This window comes from Poecilia formosa, unplaced genomic scaffold, assembly GCF_000485575.1.
Source record: "Poecilia formosa unplaced genomic scaffold, Poecilia_formosa-5.1.2 Scaffold71, whole genome shotgun sequence".
Taxonomy (NCBI): domain Eukaryota; kingdom Metazoa; phylum Chordata; class Actinopteri; order Cyprinodontiformes; family Poeciliidae; genus Poecilia; species Poecilia formosa.
The window spans coordinates 2184412-2206412 of record NW_006800010.1 but is presented as its reverse complement, the minus strand read 5'-3'; the positions used below and the strand labels follow the sequence as shown (position 1 = coordinate 2206412).

At 37.7% G+C, this 22001-nt stretch overlaps 1 protein-coding gene across 1 annotated transcript in view; it reads right to left on the bottom strand.

Annotated features, from left to right (window-relative positions):
- Positions 1-22001, bottom strand: part of plxdc2b (plexin domain containing 2b) — a 79523-nt gene that overhangs the window by 19997 nt on the left and 37525 nt on the right. The window contains exons 3-7 of the mRNA XM_007555640.2: positions 17337-17483; positions 13820-13889; positions 7662-7784; positions 3279-3397; positions 1402-1501 (exon numbers count right to left, since the gene is read on the bottom strand). Coding sequence (XP_007555702.1) covers positions 1402-1501; positions 3279-3397; positions 7662-7784; positions 13820-13889; positions 17337-17483 — 559 coding nt within the window. The remainder of the gene's footprint in view (positions 1-1401; positions 1502-3278; positions 3398-7661; positions 7785-13819; positions 13890-17336; positions 17484-22001) is intronic.

Below are 22001 nucleotides of genomic sequence, written 5' to 3'. Positions count from 1 at the left end.
ACAGCTTAATGCAGTTAAAAGAGCGGAGATAAAATCGGGCATGACAAGGGTGTAAAAAATCTGTCAAAATATATTCCTTCCTCTGCATGATAAGGTTTAAATTGGACTTGGAATGTGCTTGGGCAGATATATGACCTAACTTTTACATTTCCATGTAGTTTTGCAGAAACGGCAGCCAGGAGACAAAATAAATCAGAGAATTAAAGTTTCATTGGCACTAGCAGAGCCAGAAGGGTTTATATGGAGGGCTTTTCTTGTCATCTGTCTTTCCAGGATCCATTTTCCCCTCCTTCTACAGCGACTACAGTAAAAGCGGGAACTTGCCCAGGTGACAGATGAAGCGTAGTGATGCTAAGTGATTAGTTGCTATGGCATTCTGCTTTCCAATGGTGTTTTCTCCTCTTCCTGAAGAGACAACATTCATCTATAAATGCTCACATTTTTATACCCTCTTCTTTCCCCATCCATTAAAAATAGAACCTAATACCTCAGTTATGTGTGCTTTTCAAGATAATGTAAGAGTTACAGTTTGTCATGATTGCTGATGTCACTTAGTATCAATTTAAGAATTTGTTTGGACTTGATCAAAACCTGCATCAGTGAAGCAATATGAAGGAAGTTTAACACACCAAGATATTTCTTTGAAACAAGTTTAGCTAGGATTTCACATGGGCAATAAAAAGGAGTTTAACCTGCCAAATACATTATATTTCACAACTTATTATTGCACCAGATTCTATATCTGAGAGTGAGGAAGGGTTTGATGGCAAAATCTGAAGTATCTCCAATCTTCTTTAAACCATTATTGATTGCAATAAGTCAAAGTGGAATGAGCTGCGTCTGGTTTCCTTCGAACCAGACACATCTCTGGAAAGAAAAAACTAATTTGGCTGAACAATTTAAGAAAAACAAAGTTCACTTGTAAACTGGGAAACTTTGATCCTTTTAAGTACTGAACACAATTTGAGATGACTTTGGACCATTCCTTCTGATTAAATGCTTAAAAATCAGGTTAGTTTCTCACATGTTTAGAACCATCCTACTGAATCAGCAAGGTCTCTATGCTTTTAAGTTTAAATAAACTTGAAACATCACCTGCCAGTCGACTCTATCACATGACAGAGCATACGGACAATTCTCCCAAATTCCTGTTTAGCGTATTATGTTTGCTAACCTTTGTTTGCCAGCTGGTTGTAATCCAAAAATGATGCACGGCTAGGTAAAGCGCTATTTTAATTATACTAAAAGGCAGAAAAACTACCATCCTCTAATGCCAGATTGGGTGCTACCCTTTCTTTTAAATTGCACTCCTGCATTCTGGCTTTAAAGTGAATAACTATTCCAACTTTTCAAACCGTGTATGTCCCTTATTTAAACCGCAACCATCTGTTAGTTACTCACTGGGTATTTGCTGGATCTTGTGGACCACCACAAAGGCGTCAGACAGGCCCACCTTCACCGGGTGATTGACAGAACTGATTTGTGATATCTCAATGGGGAGCTGCAAAGGAAATAAGTGAATATCCATCACCAGCAAGACACAGATCTCCCTGGAGCAAGATGTTAAACACTGACAGGTCTAAATAGCCTCACGTTTCACAGTGACAGTCTACAGGAGGAATGCGTACAGTAATCTGTAACCCCAATAAGCAAATGGATGACTCTGGGTCAAAGAAAAAATATACATCACAGTGGAGGAATGTGCGCCCGCTCTTCTTCGCAGAATTGTTTTAATTGGATCATTTTGAACATGACCTTTAAGGGTCAACTCACAGCATCTTAATCAGATTGTATGTCCAGACTTTAAAAGGGACACTCCAAACATTTATTTTCCATTTTATACCTTCAGCTATTTAGAGTGGGACTTGCTGATACGTTTTGGATCATTGTTCTACAGCATAACCCTCTTATGAAGGTGTGACACAAACTGATGGTGGGACATTTTCCTGCAGGATTTTCAGCCAGAAAACAGAATTTATTGATTTAACCAATTGCAGCCAGTGGTGTATTCTATGTTTTAAATGTGTTTTCTCTGTTCCTTTGTTTTCCTGAAACGCAGCTGTGTTTTTGACACAAAACAGATAAAATAGGCTTGCTTTTTTTCCAATAATTGCTGTTAGTTTTATGCCAGATTCCTAACTTTAAAAAATTCCACTGTTATCTCGTCATTTCACAGAAAGATCCTAAGTTTGACTAACATAATATTTTTTTGTTAGCAGTGATTTCGGCTTTATTGAAGATTGATCTTGAGTGGAAAATCATGATTTATATGTTGTTCTGAGTTATTTTGTGACTTCTTGGATGAATTATGAATTATTTCATTGCACTCTTTGGGTAACTTTGGTCTTGGGAAATTTCAGCACAGCTTCTTGTTTTTTTGTTTGTTTTTTTTTTTCCATTTGTGGATAATGAGTCTCACTGCGATCCCAAATCCTTAGAAATTACAAAGGAGTTTGTTGAGTCCACCATTCATGCAAAAATCACTGCAGGACGTAATGGTTCCTGAGATTAAGCCAAGTTCTCCAAAATCAATTAATGATTTAACAATAGGGTCTTTTTTTCACATTTGACAATGTTGGTTTAACTTTTTCCTTTGATAAATAATCTCATCATTTGAAAACCATCCTTTCAGGTTTTGTTTGTGAATACTTCATTACTGAGTACATTATGTGACCAAAATAAAAAGTGTAAAGAAGATATTTTTAAAAGTGTTAAAAGTTCGAAACAGCAGGGGGAAAGACTGCTAGAGTTGTGAGATTTAAGTGTGAAATGAGTCACAGTTTAATTTGTACTAAAGTTGAGGTGATAATTAAAATGTGTCACTTTCACACTGAATGGGTGTGTTGGAAATAAGGTCTGCCTGACATATTTTTCAATAAGACTTCTAGAACTACAGAACGGCTTCAGCTAGAAGGGCATGCAGCATTTTGAACATCACACGCAAAACTATAAAGATGGAAGATTCGGTAATAAAGCCCAGAGACCCATTATGTCATAAAAATCCTCTATAAGTAAAAAAAAAAAAAAGTCTCAATAAACAAGTAATTTAAGTAAATTTATTTAGAGAAATCAGATTCGAATCTCATATTAGAGCACTGAAACCGTTTTGTACTTTCTTTTGACACATATTTTGCATAAAAAATGGAATGCAGTTTTTCCAGGTTTACTCTCCAACTCTGGATTCGGGGAGCTAAAGTTTATATGGACAAAATGACTTGTGAAAACAGAAAATCAGACAGAAAAGGGAAAAAAAATGGTTGCCATAAATAAGAGCTCACCTCTTTATATGCAAAGACAATCCTTCCTGTGTTGTGCAGTGTGGCCTGGAAGGTGAAGCTGCCCAAGTTATAGTTGTCCTGCAGGTGGACGTGGTCCCACTGCACCACCAGAGCAGTGCCTACAGAGAAATGAATGCATTTAAAATATACGTATTCCCACATACCGGATAAATACAGATTAAAGCAAACCACAATAACACCGAGTTGTGGCCCCTTCTGATGTGAAGAAAGACGTAGAACATGGAAAATAACAGAAAGACATTAAATCCGAAGATATCCGTTTCTTTAAAGCATCATTTGTCGGCAGGAACTACAGAGATTGACACTGAGTCAGAGTGAGTGCTGATATGAAAACACTGTGCTGGAGGAGGATAAAACCGCAATAAAACCTCAGCTTTCAACAAACCCAAACCAAAGAGCGGCCGTTATTGTGATGGATTATACAGTTCGGGCAGTTTTTAACCACAGGGAGCCACTGCGTTTTCCATGCTGTGCAAGACCGTGCTGAATGACAAAGTGAACAAGGAGCGGACATTCACTTTTCTTGTTGGTACGGCAAAGAATATAAGTTTCCATCTGTTCTGTTTGACAGCAGTTGTTAGTGTGGAACAGAAATTGGATAAAAGAGATCTTGTACTTCTTTTTCTCCCAGCGAGAGTGCTCATCTTACATAGGATTGCTACGTTTTGGAGCTTTGTGTGCAAAAGGTGTGTATACACATAAATCAGGCATACATCCTTTTCCAGGTAAGAGTTTATATTCCAGACATGGTTGGAGCTCCATGGCAACTCCAAAGCTTGCATACAAAGGCATTTGAATCTACAGTCTGCTTTCGATGAGGTGAAAATTCATCTTGAGGTTTGGATGCAAGTGTTTAAAATTGGTTTTAAATTAAAAAAAAAAGCAAAAAATAATCCTCCTTTCAAATTTGTTCATGGTAGCATGAACTGCTCAAGGTAAAACTCTCTATGGCCACCACTGATTACAGTTACTCAGTTATATTTACTTCTCTAAGTTTTCAGGAAAATGTACTTCTGCAGTAATTTTTGTACACCGTACTTTTTATCTTTACTTGAGTAATATTATCATGAAGTATTGCTACTCTATCTTGAGTAAAATTTCAGGGATTTTACCCAACAGCAGTAAATTTGGTGACGGAAGAAGAACATAAGCCTGAAATGATTCAGCCTGATCGTTTCCCCCCGATACTTTTACAGTCATTTACACCGAGTATGTGCAAGTCTGTGGTGTAAAAATGTTCATTAATAAGATACGCGTAGAATGTCTATATGTCTAGTTTGTGTTTTTACGTAGGTCAATAGCATTTAGGAGTGTTTCCAACTATCGTTTTTACCTGCACGTGTGCAGATTTTGGGGTTTTTTCCCCATCACTTCGAGATGGGAATCAGACATGCAGGGCACATTTACACCTATTTGCATATTTTTGAAGTTGATGCACTTTAACAGAGGACTTTGGTACTCCCTCGTGTGTTCTCAATTACACATTGAATGAGATGTGGAAACAAAATGTGCCTGGATGCATTTGTACAGAGTTTCATCCATGCAGATCTGTTTGCATTAATGCAGTTTTCTTGGTTTAAGTGCATGTCATGTTTTAGAAGGAAAGTCATGCGTTTCATAAAGTAGAATCAAATAGTTTAATGGTCTAAAAACGATTTGATCCACTAAAGGAAAATGTGGATATTTTGCTCCAACATCAAGTTGTTTCTACACGTTTTAAGCACAAAATAATAAAAGTACATACAAAAGAATCAGAAGACAAATAAATCTATTGACAGTTGTTTCCTTTACTGTTGCAGTGCAGATTGGTTTTAAAATAAAACCCCAGAGGTTCAACTAAATTTAGCCTGCAAGAGTGAGTAAATCAAGGAATAATTCCCTAACATGGCCTTCATCTCTGCCCTCCAGAAAGTGGGCCTTGCATTATTTTTAACACCACTTTGATTTACTGTGGACTTTGGAGGACCTATTGATGTGAAAGCCATTTGGCCAGTTGCCAGAGTAATAAAAGTTTGTTTACACAGCAGCCAATCAATTTTTCCTTTACACAGCCAGAACACTTCCCATTCAAAGTAAATATGAGAGTCAGCTTCTTTGCCGACAGCTAGGAGAGTCGGGGGACTAGTAGCACATCAGCTCCTAAAATAAATCGCGTGCTGTGTGTATGGTGGACACTCAGTCTGAACACATGCTTCACATGGAAGAAGGATTAAATATCGTCTCTCGCGTGGTAAAACATAATTCATAAGACAAGGGAAACAGAAAATGCAATCATGGTAAAATAAGAAAGTACACGCTCTGCTTCAGATTATCATACATCAGAATATAAAATTATTCTGAGTTGAAATGCATAAGAACAATTTAAATTCAATCGCAAATGTAAAAACACAACAGGATTTGCTTTTTTTGTTGTTTTCAGAAAGGAAGCCAAAAATGGAAAAACACTGGCTTTTGAAAAACAAGTTATACCCCATGAATAGCTTTTTCCCCCTGGTGTCTAAAGTTGTTGTGGAGCAACTTTTTGGCCACTCTTCTTCTTTACAAAACAGATTTTAATGACTCCAAGTTTAATTTAGCACTTCATTCATTCTGTGCCAATTCGTCCTAGACACTCCTTGAAAGGGGAAAAAGAAGAGACCATGCAATTCAAGTGACGTGTATCCAAAATGTAACAAGATAAATCTGCTCAACTAAAGATCTACAAAGTACCAACTACAATATAGAACTGGAGATAAGACCAAGTTCATTCTGCCATGACAGAGAATGGTAATGGGGTAAAAAAAAATTGAGATAATAAAACACAGAGCAATCTTGGTGTCACCAATTCCCTATAATGATAATTAAAATCAGAAGGGGAAAACTCTTTTTTTGTTTTTTATGGAAAATGATCCAAAACATGCAGCCAAATCAATACATAAAGACTTTACCACGCACATAAAATCAGCCATCCTCAATCACCATATTTTGACTCAGCCGTTTGAAACATATTTTAGAAATGCAAAAGCTGATCCGCCATCCATGTAAGAAGTGTAACCGGGCCTTGGCAGTGAGTCACTGTGCATAATAGCAGAAAACGAACCCCAAAGAAATGGCAAGAATTACGGCAATTATGGAGAACGGCAGTTTCATAGTTACAAATTGTTATTCTCCTACTTTGTCACATCAAAATGTCCGACTCATAGAAAGGCAACAATTCTCACAACATTGGCTGGGGTTGCGTGTGTTTTGTCATTGTTTTAAATGTGCAACATTCAAAACAACTTCCATAATTCTCCATCTGATGAGTCTTCACATTGTAAAATTCTTTAAGAAATGGTCATAAAATCCCACGTGGGAATGGGAAAATAATTGGCAGCCAGAAAAAGAACTTTAAAGTCTTGCCAAACAGCCTTGGAGATGTCTTTCTATTAATTTTCCAGCAGAGCATATGACAGTCATGTCCTCGCCTGTCATATTTCTTCTTTTTTTAGAAATTCTAATCAACAAAAGATGATAGGACAGCCGAGCTTTACGCCTTCACTGTGAATTTTCACACACAGCCTTGTTTGTGAACAAACAGCTCATCCCTGCTGTGGACGCTTCATCAAGCTTGTTTTTACATATTTAATGAAGGCCCATCCACAGCACAGCGGAGCGTGCAGCTCTTGTTTGGTATCGGCAGAACGCTGACTGATGGAGAGCGAGCCGGGCTCCGGATCGATTGGCTGCCATCGTGGCTAAAGTCTGATGAGCTTGTCTGCAGAAGGTCACAAAGTCGGTCTGTCAGTCTGTTGCAGAGCATGAGACAGTGATGAGGGGAGTGATGGACAAGACCCAGAGTTTACCTTGGCTTGCAAAAAGCTTTAATAACCAATTAACTTTGTTATATTTTACAACCTCAAAGTATTTTACTAGGATTTTATGCAAGAAACCAATACAACATCATACATGATGGTGATGCTTTGTAGAATCACTTTTCACTGTTGTTGCAGCTGCTCAGCTGCACTATATGCAGTAAATATATCATCATCGCAATATCAGTGGTGTAATATTCATATCACAAATGATTGCTCAGAGTGCAATATTTGCTGGCTAATATGGTCGAAGTGTAATGAAGATTTGCATGCTAATATAATATTTAGCCAGCTGGTCAAAAAATGACCCCACTCTACCCTTGATGATGTTACAGAAAAGTATAACACTCCACAACACTGAATTCCAAATATACATACATTACTCATAAGGTAAGATCATCAGCAATGAGGCAAGACGTGACTCAAGTTTTGACTGAGAGTTTGAGATGCATCAAAATTAGGGAGACAACAAGAAAACTCATTGGGATCATTATAAAACCAAGATTAAAAAAAAAATAAAAACACTTACCATTGTCAAAATAGATAACAGTAGAGTTTCTGGAGACACTTGGGTCAAAGTTGGCCATCAGAGGAGCGATGTACTGTGTCGCTGTGAGCATCCGATGGACGACATCTCCGGTATAAATAAAACCTGTACATGCAACCAAAAAGACAAAAAAATATATATATACTTCATACAAATGACTTTTTGTTGGAAATAGCTCAACAGGTATACGTTTTTGTTGTTTTTCTTATCTATATACAGTGATTCTTATTTAGTACAAGGCTTTTCTCTATACATCTGTGCAAAATGTGCAGGGCTCTGAGACTAAGTGTTCCTAGTGTGCTCTCCCTCCTCTCCCTTGTCATTAATTATCTAGTGTAGGATAATGAGGACAGCACGACTTCAAAAATGGGCTTTTGTTACTTTTTTACTCTTTATGGAAAGACAAAACAAACTCAGGTTCTATATTTAAAAGTCTCTAAACATGGTTATTAATGGAGCCCATTAAAAAGCATAAACACAGCCACTAAATATTACATTGGGGAAAGAATTTGCACTGAGAACAACAGGATCCAACACTGTCCTCACTTCTCTGCAGTCAGCTATTATCCTACAATTTCGTTTTTAGGAAAAGCTTTTGTTCTTTTGTATGAAAAAATCTGTATGAAATACTAGCTGACTTAAACAGTCTTTCTGAGTGTATCAGATGTTTTATGTAAGATAATTCTGAGCAATGAACAACACTTTCAGATCATTTAATTTGTTTATGTATCTAGGTTACAAAAGAGACATTTTTTTATATTCATCAATTATCATTTGTAATTCAATATCAGCTTTCAGATTTTTGTATTTGTGTTACAAGCTGAAATCTGGCTATTTAGTCAGGCTATCTGCTCAGGTAGCCTGCCAGAGGTCAGCTACCTAATAAAACTGTTTCTTCCAGCTTCCAAATTCTAGTTTTAAAGACCAGCAAACCAGCAGCAACAGGCGGGAGAGGGAGCATATTGCATTGCTCTGTAATGCATTTAGCTGAAGATAAAATATGCTGTTTTCCTCACTTTAAATAGATATATTTTTAAATATTCCTTTAAATCATGCCTGAATCTTTGATCAAATCTGTGAAGTTAATATTTCCAGTAAAATGCAGTGTTATAACCGCATGGCTCAAGAAATCCTGTAATGCATAAAGTTACTTAATTACAAATGAAATAAGATGCAGACTTGAGGAGTGGGGGGTGGAGGGGACAAAACCCTACTTTTTTTAATTTTTATTTCTTGCAAATATACAACCAGATCCAGACCCATAAACTCTCATTTCATGTGACAAGGCATCTCCTCACATATGGCGGATGGGCTATAAAAACACATCCATCACTCTGAAAACTATACGCAGCCTGCTGTGGGAGGAAACAGTCTTTCCCAAATACATCTCCCTGCACAGAATTACCTCGATATGAAGAATGGGAGCAGAGAAGAAAAATTTGACTTGATTTAGTTGTGTACGGATATCACCTGGAAAAAGAGTGAATGCAGAGTCCCACAGAGCTCTACAGGAGTTGCTATGGTTACAATTAGTTTTTATCTTACACCTACTGTTCCTTGATATGCATTAGTCTCCAATGGACAATGAATGAGGAGGAAGCTTGGTGAGAGACAGTAAGAAGATGCAGAAGTGGTGTAAGGGGGTCTGACTAAAATGTCACAATATTTCCCCATCTGTGAAAAATCCTTTGGAATTACTCCAGCGTTTCACAAAAATAAATATTTTTGGTCATCCTGTCTGAAAAACTGTAAAAGTTTAGATTCATTTGATGTCAGACACCAATTAACAATGGTTACGCGTATATGTGGAAAGAGGAGTGTTGGAAAGAGCAGGAGGTTCTTAAAGAGACGGAGGCTCAATTGCAAGGCATTTCTTTTAATTTACTTATTAATTCATTTTTATAACTACTGAAGGCAACATTGATATCTGATTGTGCTATAAAATGGCACTTACTGTAACGTTCATTTTATCTTGTTTTTAGTCAATGTTCTACTCAGTCGTGCTGATTTATTTATTTATTTATTTATTTATTTATGCTGTATTTAATTTCAAAAGAGGTTAGAATGTCCCTCGACGAAGCATAAACACAAACCCGTCTGGATGGAGGCACAAAGCCCGGTGTGAAAGGGATTTATTTGTGCTGCTGCGTCTGCTTTCCACCAACCAAACACAACCCAGCTTAATACACAGTCTAAAGAAAATCAGACACCCTCTCAATACACTAAAGAGGTGAGGGCTGCAGGGCGCTCAATAAATAGTCTGTTCATTCATTATAGTTGTCACTATCACCAGAAGGAGACTGGACAGAGGAGGAGAGAGACCAGGGGGAGCAAAAGATAGAGGCGAGAGAGAAGAGTAATGGAGAGAAGCCTGACTCAGACGAGGGTTGTTTTTTTTTTTCCTGAGTGTGTTTATGAGTTACAAAAAACCTACAAAAATGAGCTGGACTGCACATGTCCAAGAAAAACATGAGCGGGAATGATCGGAACCATCAGACTGAAAGCTTTACTTTATTGTACAACATGTTTAGACAAGCTCTTTGTCCTCAGGAGCAGATCTGTTCTGTGTTTCATTTCCAATACGATTTGTGTTTATCGCAGCCGTTTCGAGGCTTAGGAAGGTCCGGGAAAGGAGCAGCATGCCCACCCGCTTTGTATTTAGTCTTCTGGCTTTTAATATGACATAGCTGTGAGGCTTCATCTACTTAGAGCGTCTCCTTCTATTTTTATTTTATTTTTTTTTATTGCTGACTGTGAAGCAACCATCCATAGCCGACTAGTCACCACTCTTATCCCACCCTCAGATCACAGGACATGAAGCAGTTCATGAGCCAACAAAATGTTGGGATAAGTTATAAAATCAGCCAGAGAGAAACTGGAAAGCAGCAGATGGTCAGTAATTTTAGATGACCTGAACAGTGTGTGAGGACATTAAAGCTTTTTATGCACCGACTGCATAAAAAGCTCCTATTGCAAAGTTAACTTTGTTATCAGATAGTTAGCTGAATATCCTTGAACATGTTGCAGATTAAAGAGAACAAAACTGTTGTCTTTAAAAAGAGCACAGCTGGTGTGAGGCCATTTATTCCTTTTTTTTAAAAAGTGTTCTTTAGTTCTTTAGCTGCCAATTGCACTCGATGTAGAGTTCCTGGCAAAAACATACATAAATTGTAACATCTTTTAAATTTTAAATTTATTCAGTTCTTTCCTTAGACTTGATTGTAATTATTTTAATGTACGTATGTTTTGGACTTTAGTTAGTTAGTCATTGTAGACCTCGTTCCTGTTTTATTTTGAAACATGTCTATCCTTAAGGTCAGCATTCTGTGTTTTATATCTTCCTGTCATTGATATTTCAGGGTGGACCATGTGGTCATCCTTTCACATTAAAAAATAGTTTTTTTTATAAACCAACTGACACATTTAAGTGTTCTGGTAAAAATGTTTTGCTTCATGATTCCAGAGTTTTGGCATGTAAACATGAAAGTGGATCAGAGGCATTTGAAAAGGCCACTTGCCTAAACAATGTCGTGTTGGAGAGCTATTGGCTCTTTTACTGTTTAGACAGAAGATAAATAAATGCAAAACTCCTGAAGTGACACCTCTGCTATCCTTTATCACAATAAAAACCAGAAAAAACAAAACCCAGACTAATAACCAGCTCTCATGTTCACTGGTGGGGCAGGCAGCCATCTATGACCGGGCTTAAAACTTTCCTTCTTTAGGTTCCTTTTAATAAAGTTTACAGTTGTAGAGGTTTAGGTTTTTGTTATCATTTAGGTTAGCTATGTTGCTTTAGGATAACGCTCTTGAAAGCTATACTGATATGTTTTACTCACTCTGCTGTTTCCTCTTGTTTATTCTCAGAGTTTCTTTCACATAGAAAGTTCCCCTGGCCAGGTGTTTGTGTGAGTCTTTTATCTGGATAATGTCATGTATGGATCTGTTGCTGTCATGAACCTTGTGTGCTTTTTTCCTTTCCAATATAATATATATATATTTTATTTTTGCTTAGCTATGTCTTGTTTGCAAGTAAAGCCAATGGTATAGCTATCCCTCCATTAACTTAGTGTTTTTCTTTCTCTTAGAAAGTATTCCTGACTCTGTGCTTTTGTGTTTTTGTTTTTTTTTTTGTCTCTCCATGCTGCTCTCTCAATCCCAAGTCAGCAGATCCTGAAACTGGCCCCATTTTCATTTTGTAAAAAGCTGAAAGGTTTTGTCCACGGTTGCCACATGGCTTCACAGGGTGATAGTTTACTGCAAAGTTAACAACTTGATGAATTACAAACTGGGATCACCTGAATATGACGGCACTGTCATCTAATATGGACTGAATTTGGTCACATGTAGCTGGATCTGAAGCAGACTGAAAAGGAATCATCTGGATTCCTCTGAATTGCATTTGGACGGGATTTAAATCGGAATTGGATACGACTTGGAGCGTCTTGTCTTGAGATTATGTTTCTAGTGAATGGGCACAATATAAATACAGTGGAAAGTGGAATTATAATGATCCTTTTTAGATGTAAAAGTCTAGTGGAAAAAATGATGCCTTGAGTAAAAGCTGAGTTGCTGAAAGGAATGAAGGCGAAAAGATGGCTGAGAGGATGGGCTGACTGACGAAGGGATATGAGAGAAGGCCGTCTCGGAGACAAAACCCCTGAGGCCTGTAAGAGGAAGATAGCTGCCTCCTCTTCTTCCTCCTCTTCTTCTTGCTACAATTGCTTGGTGACGCCTCTCCATCCCAGTCTAGAGGAATGCAAATTCTTGTTATCTCCTCCCTGCTAGTACGGCCCGTGCCCATCCTCACAGAGCGACTCTAAAAGCAGTTTTCGGAGATAAGAATCAAGACTGCGAAGATAATAACGATAGCCACAACAAATCATTTTTATATTATTTCAGAGGCAGCGAAAGGCAGCCCTGCATCTCTAGAGTAGTTGGGTAAAAAAGCAGGGCTTTGGTCTTTGATGTGATAATAGCTGGTTGGGGTATTTGTGGTCTTGCTGTCAAGACTCAAGTGGAAAATTGCATTGCACACAGCGGTGAACACAACCGCCGTGTCACTTTCCTCGTCTTGATACCCCCCACCTACGTATCCGAGTCTATCAGGGTGCGACTTGGCGGAGCGATTCGTGTTTCCAGCCCAAAAACCACGGGTCTGGTTTTCTCCCCCAGCTAAGTCTGGTGTCGCGAGAAGCTGGTGCTGAATGCCGGGAGCGGTGTGTTTTCAGGCTAGCAGACGATTACATGGAGGTGAGAAATTTAAACAGTCTCCCATCATGCCGACCGCTTGGCTGGACAACAGCCGTTCGTGGTTCCGTTGTGTGATTTGTGCCAAACGAGACATTTTAACCCTGATACTTCTAATTTAGTTCACACAAAGGCAAGACTTTGGGATACATATATAATTGACATCAGATATTTGCATACACTGCATATATTTTTTAATGTCTAGCATTGAATCCGAAACTAAAGTTTTTCCCCTTTTATAAAATATTTCTATTTGCTAATGAGAGGGAGACAATTATATTTATTTTTTTAACTGAAGCTTACAGGACATGTAGTTTGTATTTGGTAGACTTCCCTTTTGGAAACTTTCATGTGTCCAAGATTTAACTTCTTGGCTGATGTCTCTGTGAAGTAACTTCAATATTTCAGCACAATGTTCTTATTTCTTGATTTAATCATGAATGAACTGCAATGAACTGTTAAGTGCACCAGTTAATCTCGCAGCAAAACGCCTCCATGGCATAATGCAGACACCTCCATACTTGGGGCGGTGTTCTCAGGTTTACAGAATTCCCACTTTTTCCACCAAATATGTCAAAAAATTCTGTTTTATTAAAAAAAAAAAAACATGGGACAAGATTTTAAGTGAGAGAAAAAATAATTATGTGGGTTTTTTTTTTTTGGAGTGTATGTAAATATTAGGTTCCACACTTCAATAGAGCAGTCGACCAGGTAGGTAGCATAGCAAAGATCTGCTTATTATCTCCATAGAAATTTTGTAAGCCCCCCAGCTCTCTCCTAAACCGCATAGCAATAAAAAAAATAACAGTACATTCAACTTTGCCAAGCACATACAGTTGGTCCAACAATTACAGACACAGCTACTATTCAGAGAGCATATTCCAACTTACCACCAGTTGCTACAGTGATTTCACGCAGGAGATGTCCATAAAACGGGAAATCGAAAGACAGATTAACTCTCTGTGAGTGGAAAAACAGACAGATGGCTCGAGTCAGGAAGATGAAGGGAACAGAAAATCCAAGAAGAGACTCCTTTTATCTTAAAGACCAGCAGAGGATAAAGATCAGAGGGGAACTGGGAACAGTAAATATAGAGGAGTCTTGTTTGTAACTGCGAAGATAAAGAATATGAATGATTATCTTTGCCACACATTTGTCACGAGTACAGAAAAAAAGACAAATCTTGGCAATAAAATGTGATTTTCTTGTTCCTAAAAGAATAAACAACAGGGTATTTATTAAAAAGCAGATTGTAACGGCCTTCAGGACTCGAGTGGAAAAACTTTTTCGTCTTTCAAAAACCGTTTCTTCAAATGTATTTTAAGTTTTTTTGTAGTTTTACATAAATCCTGAAATACAAGTAAAGTAAGTGAACTTAACGTATGCAGTGTGAAATTCAAATGAGAGTAATGCTTTCTGAAACAGAACAGTCTGGCTTCACAACAAACAACTCAATAAAAGTAAACTAGTGAGAGTATAGATATTAATGCATATAATATATGAACATAGAATGTGTATTCCTATTTTGAGCTTTTTGTCATTAAAATAATCTCACTTTTGATAAAGTTCTTCAACTTTTGTAGTATAAACATTACAAGATAGCAAAAAAAGACATATTTTCTCAAAAGTCTTGAATTATCAGTGGAAATTAGAAAGATTTCACATTACGTTTTGCTTCAGAGCACACATTTGTGTCATTCACCACTTTGTCTCCACTCTTGGCAGGATTTGACTCGCATACCATGGTTTATGGACGCATCATTTCATCTGTACACCGAATATGGCACAGTAACTGCCAGAAGAGAGAACGGAGATTGGCAGCTGCAATAAATACTGGAATACATAGCCCTGCATTAGTAATCCTGTGGTAAACCGCCCTGAATCTCACTAGCTGCGCAGCCAATTCCACAGCTTAACTTCTCAGCAAAGCTCTGATGGAGCTGACCTCTGTTGATGTGTTTTGTTTTCTGACCTTATCAGCCTTTTTTTTTTTTTTTTTTTCTGCGCTGGCAGCCGGCGGGTCTGGAAAGGAGCACGTTCTGCTGAGCTTTAAGCAGTTTCTCAGGACTTTAACTGCCCATCGCGATAAACTATTTGTTTAAAACGTTTGCCCTCCGTCACGAGACCACAGATGATTCCAGCACAGATGGTTTTCCGTTCTCAATGAATCAGCCGAAAGCGCCAAGTGTCCTATTTGACTGTCTGTTGATTCAGGACATTCTTTTTACTGATTTGTCAGACTAAGTCAAATTTAGAGGATAATAACAGAGAATAATAAAAGTCATTTAAATATCTTTTTCAGCTGCAACGCCTCATGTCTGGCAAAAAAAAAAAAAATGAAGGCAGAGGAGCAGAATGTGCACAATGTGGGAGTCTATTCTGACTTCTCAGCAAGTATTGTTCTATCAGGTTACTTCCTTTCTCTCTGCTGCCATGCTGTTCTGCTTCTCTGGTCGGTGGCTGCTGCCTTATGACTGTATCAGTATGCAGCTCACATGGGTCACCTGCCTGCACCGACCTGTGAGCAGTGGGGGCTTTAAACATAGCTGCAGAAAAGACTTTAAACTGCATGTAGAAACCTTGGATTTTTACTCCTCAACTCATCTCATCTTGAATATATTATGACAGAAAGATGACAATTGTGGACCCTTTGGGTAAATAAAACAACGGTTTCATTTGTGTTGCAGTGTTAGACTGACTCCTAAGAGGTTAACACAGTGAAGTTCTTCTCGAAGAAAGAAGAGCTTGGTTAAAAAAACAAAACAAAAAAAAAAACTCATCTGATGTAGACCTATGTGAACACTAGGTGACGCTTGTTAAGAAATAAGTCGTATTTATTTAGTGTCCGGTGGTGCCTGTTGTTGCAATGCATCAACAGCATTAAGGTAACCATTAGGCAGAAGTGATGAGATTACATTATATGTATAATCAACATTTTCATACAGCAGCTCTGTATTTTAAACTGTGTTCAGGCTTGTAGTCGACAATATTGGTATCCAATCAAGAAATCTGGAGAAAAAAAAAGAGTAAAAAGAAGAACAAAGCAGCTGAATAGGCAGCTGAAACTTGTGGTGCATCAATTAAGAAAATATATAATATAAAGTGTCCACAAGAAAGTAATTCATAAGAAAATAATAATTAATATCACTTACTTTTATTCTTAAGAATAAATGAAATCAATGTATTCATAATAAAGCTCGGGGAAAGTCATGTGTAAGCCACGTGTATCTGGTAAACCAAGCTTACCCTGAACTTGAACTGTATTGACGGATTCACCCCAAAGCAGAAAGTATCGTTGAATTAGGCTAATAAACTGCATTTTATTTGAGTACTTCTAAACCTTAAATAAATAACATGAGGACCTCGAGATTCTCTTTGGAATTTTTTTAGAACTTTGTTGGACCTGTGCGCTCTTATTTTGCCCTGTAGTCAAAATAATATCAAGAGTACAGTGAAGCTTGATGATTTGGTCTCAGTGGAAGAATTTTAAAGCTCCTCTGTAAATGAAAAGTGCAACTGCAACTCTTATTTCAACCTTATAATATGTGACTTTGAGTTTTTTTTTTGTTTATTTGTTTTTTTTAAGTTGATTTATTTTTATGTTAATGCCAAACTTTTGAACTTGAGCCTACTGCCTTATAACTTATAGCGCTGTACCACCGTGGATGGGCTTCCATTAAAATATTGATTTTTATCCCAAGGAACCTCCATGGCATTTAAACCCATTAATGTTTTACATAAAAAAAATTCTACACTTTAACTGATATAAACTGTCAATTGCCAAGCTTTAAAGGCAATGTACATGCAGCATACTAAGTGAAAGGCTCTCAATTTACAGGCCATTTAAAAAAGACTTCACGCGCCTTTGATCTTCCCACACCTTACCGTTTTACAACGACAAATATCAGTTTATTATATAAGGGCTTTATGCTTTATTTTCCTGCAATTGCAGGTAGTTGAGCTCTATTTTATTTAGAGAAATCAGGGTAAAGATGGCTAAAACAAATGCATGCCACCATTTTCACATTTATTCTTGTAAAGAAAACAAATCGGTTTGAAAACTCATTTTCTTTCACTTGACTACTTTGTGTTGCTTTATGCAGGTTTACCGCATGAAATCCCAATAAAAAATTTTTAAAGTTTGCGGTTGTAGTCTGCTACAATGTGGAAAAAGCTTAGGGGATATGAAGAGATTTGCAAAAAAGGAAACTGTTCACTAGGTTTCATTTATTACCATATGTCATGGGGCCTGAAGTATTTCCAAGCTGATTTAGGATGCTTCTTTGTTAATTCAAAATATCTCGGAAAATATATTTTAATACAAGAATTTTAGCACGACAATGACTAAGGGCTTAAATCCAACATTTAGCATCCACTAAATCTCCAGTTCTGCTGTTGTTGACTTACCGCCGCCTGTCTGTGTGTGTTAGACAGAATCCCATGGATCTTCACTTTGTCCTTCTCCATCTGGTCAATATTTACCCACAAGTCTTTGCTCATAGGATCTGACGGTCCGTATGTTTTTGATGTGTAGTAGTTGTGATCCATGTCTTCCTAAAAGAATGACAGAACAAATGGTTTTTGGCTTTTAGTTTACACAAGAGTAAGAAAGGAAAATGTAGTGTCTTGCTAAAGTTCACACATTTTGCCATGTTGCAGCAACAAACCTGAATGTATTTTAGTAGGACTTTATAAGAGACTAACACAAAGTAGTGCATAATTATGGAGGAACATCTTGTTATTTTATTTTTTGTTAAGTCAAGTTTATTTTTAAAGCCCATTTCTTCATCAAGGCAGTTCAAAGTGGTTTACGTGACAAAATTGAACAAAATTACACAACACAGACACATTATGTTCCAGTGGCACAAAAAGAGGAGTAATAAAAAGTTGTTGTACAGACCAGCATCAGTCTATTTTCCAGTTACTGCTAATTAAATGTAGCTCTTAAGTTGGTTTTTAAGACTTGATTTTAGGAACTCTGTGTTTTAGCTGTTTTACAGTTTTCTGGAAGCTTGTTCCAGATTAGTGGGACACAGAAACTGAATACTTCTGCATATGTGGTTTTGGTTCAGGGGATGCACAGCAGACCTGAGATCTGAGTGGTCTGGATGGTTGATGCAACAACAACAGATACTTGATGCATTTTGGCGCCAAGTCATTCAGTTATTTATGAACAAAAGTATTTTAGAGTCTGAGCTACAGGGAGCCAGAGTAAGGGGCTTCAGAACGGTGCCGATGTGTGCCATCTTCCTGGTTTTAGTGAGAACTCAAGCAACAGCATTCAGAATCATCTGCAGACCTGTGAAGACACTGTTTCAGTAATCAATTCAACTAAAGATAAACGCATGGAGGAATTTCTCTAGATCATGATGGGGGCCATCTTTTAATCCTAGAAATGTTCTGCATGTGATAGAAGGCCGACTTTGTAATGGTCTTTATGAGTCTCTGATATTTCAGGTCTGAATCCATTCGGGCTAAAGATAATAACTTGAGTTTTGTTTCTGTTCAGATGGAGAAAGTTAAGGCACTGGTTTGATCAATGCATCTTCTCAGTGCTTGTATGGGTTCATGGTCACCCGGTGGCGTCGTAATGAAGAGCTGTGTCTCATCTGCGTAGTTATGGCAACTAATCTTATTGCTTGTTAGAATCTGAGCTACCCTGAGCATGTTGATACTAAATAGGAGGGGCCCACAGAATAACACATTTTACTCAAGTGCAAATTATGAAAACACAATACAAACATTCACATCACCATACAACATGTCCATTCTGTTTAAAGTTTACTCCAATCAGCATATACTTTGATTTTCTTCAAAACACTCGACCAGACTGCATAGTCAAGGCTGCTGCTGGTAACAGAAACATCTACTGACTTTTACAAGCTACGTAGCAGGAGCCTGTCTGCTTTTATTGTGTCCTGTGCTGAATTAGGAGGAATGTTTTTGTTATCCGTCTTTCCCTCTGGATGTAATGATACATAACAGCTGTGTCTTTTATCTAAAACATAGTTAAAGTTAATGTTCTGCTGGATCGGCAGACGGGGAGGGGCAAGCGTCTCCTGGCTGTGATCTGAATAAGGAAGCTCACTCTGTTCTGTGATTGCTTTGATATACAGGCAGCGACTTTAAGAGCCATTTCACTTTGGTTGTCAAAATGCCAAGACACAAAGAGAACTAAAGCGCAATATTTCTCTTTTTAGTTTGGTTTGCCTTCAGGAGCAGTACTTTTTTTTTTGTCTTGGAGATATAATCTAATAACTAACCTCAACATTCATAATTGAATATTAGATAAAAACAGAATCATGTTTCAGAATTGACAAAGCAAATTTGGAAACTGAACATGATGATTTTGATTTATCCTGGAAAAACATTGTCAAAAACCTTTATTCACAGCTATTTCAGTAGATAAATCGAGTCGCCAAAATGGGAGCCCTCACCTGGTAGTCTTATTCAACAAGACAAAACCAAAAATGTTTAAAAATGAGCAAATGCAGGCCTACAGTGCTCTAAAAAGCAAACTGTAGTAGCAACTTTGACGGAAAGAAAAAGAAAATTCACTGAAGACTTCCATTCATTTGTGTTTGTGGCTTTTACCTCAGGTGCCCATTACATCAATATTGAATTATTCTGAGTATTATGCCAACATATTTCCACTTCTGGATGGCTTTCCAATAGCAAAGAGACCTTGAATGAAGCCTTATGCTTTAAGATCATATTTGGGGTGAAGAGAGTGAAACATGTTTATAGGGCTTCTGAAATCTGAAGGCTGCATAAAGTTCATCAGTCTGTAGCTACAAGACCTCTGGACTATCGCTGACCAAGCACTTTTGGCAGTTTAGTACATTAAGAAAATTATGCAGATGGTGTCTGGAGGCATTGCTGCACAGAACTGCATTTGCAAAAGCAGTTTCATTGCTGCATAATTCATGTTTGTTTCCTTGCATTTTAATAGAGGTAAATAATAATGTTATCGTTTCCTGACGTGTCAAAACACCAACATATCTTATTACAGGTGAACACTGATCAACATGAACTCCTAAAAACATTTTTGCAACTAATTTCACACAAATTGCAAATTAAATGTCCCATAAGAAGGTGGGACACTCAAAATGTTACCCCAAATCTGCCAAGAGGATTCAGTTTAATAAATAATATTATGTTCTCTGTTCCACTAGTTCAAAAAGCAGCATGATCCGAATCCAACAGACTAATGTATAATTTAGGTGTTCAACTCATGACTGTACAAAATGGGCTACACACCACATCCACAAGCTCATGATCTCAAGTGAAAGCAGAGGATGAATTTTTGAACACATTCGGGTTCACGTGAAGAGCATTTCCAACCTGCAGCAGCTGCATGAGAGGGCAGAAAAATCAGTTTTCACACATTTTCTTTTTACCCGTCTATACCATCCAATGGGTATCAGTGAGCAAATAGATTTTGAATTTGAAGCCAGTAGTAAAGAGCAACAGTGTCACTTGTCCAACCATTTTCCCTACTTAGATACACATTCACAAACCTCGACTTTACCGCACTGATTTGAAGCATGTTAAACAAGCAGGCCAATCAGCAGGACACACTTTCACTGACAAACCTTAATTACCGAGAGGAGCCGTGGCTCAGTTTCAGGACAAATGTGAAAACATGGACAAGACAGTAAATATGCAACTCAATCTCTTATCAATTGTCCAAGACTTTATTTGTCTCTCTCGGTTTCATCCGAGCGCTGCGGTGTGGGTTTGAAGGAGACTGTTGTCTGTGCAATCTGTCATCACAGAGCCTGCCACATGTTTCCTGTGTGTTTGTTTTATTCCTGGAGGAGATAAGACTTGAAATAGTGACGGCTTCAATCAGCGACCGTCACCGAAGTTCTTTTAGCTGCATTCTGTAATTTTTCATCTGTTTTCTACACTGTAAGTTGTCATTTTGCTGTACATCTTCCAAGCGGCTCCTGGATGTCTGAATTGAGTGTGCAGAGCTGTGTAGAGTGTGTGTCTACTGGGAAAGATTTATCACACTAAGAAATATAGAACTGGCTTGAGGTCAGGGATTTCAGGTTTATGTCTGCTTGGTATTCAGGATCTTAAGGTGATTTTGCAGCCCAATCAGTCAAGCGGAAGTACATTTAATACATGTAAAACATTATTTTGCAGCTAAGAAATATGTCACATTTAAAGTCCTACTACATATAGCTTGGAAACAAACGGGGCCGTGTTCTGTCTTCCTGAATATTGATGTCAAAGATCTGCGAATGTGTGAGATTCAGTCAAGCTGGAACGAGCGTTCTCATTAAAAATAAATGAGGCTTACATTTTCTGATGACTACTGTCAACATAATGCGTCTGAGCTAATCTAACAGAAAACATTTTCCAAGCTCACACCTTTAAAAAACTTTCTTGCAACATTCATAGAAACCTACAAATGCAAACATCTGTAATAAAAATAAAGATGTCATGATAAACGAACTGGAAATCTGTTTTCAGCAGTGACCACTGAGCCGGAAACACAAACTGTTATAATCCCCCAAGTGTTTTGGACTTTTGCTTCAGTTATTTTCAATTTAGATTTCTGTATCATTGTATTATTCCTTGTGTTAGTTCAGTTATTCTGAATTGTGATTTTTGGATTCATTCTGTATAATTTAGTATGTTACTGTTTAGGTTTATTTCCCCCGCCCATTCCCTTTTTCTGCCTCTCACTTGCTCCCTTAAGTGTTCGTCCTAATTTGCCCTGTATTGTCTCCATGGTCTGCTTGTGCACCATTTTTCCCCCCATATACCATTTAAGAAATCAATCTTTTCATGAAATCATAAACTCTATGATGATGCCTCTTAGCCTTGACCTCAACAACACAACAAAAATGCTTTCATTTTAGGTATGGTGAGCACACCATACCTTAAAGATACCAGGCTGCCTATAGCAACACTCATCAAAGTGGATGTTGCAGGTGTAAACTTGTTTCAGGTTGGCTCATGTTGTTAAGATGTATAATTAATGATAGTAAAGAGGGAAGCTTTTGCTTTCAAGAGTTGGACGGAAATACTGTCCCACTTGCCTGGGGATTGTTTAGA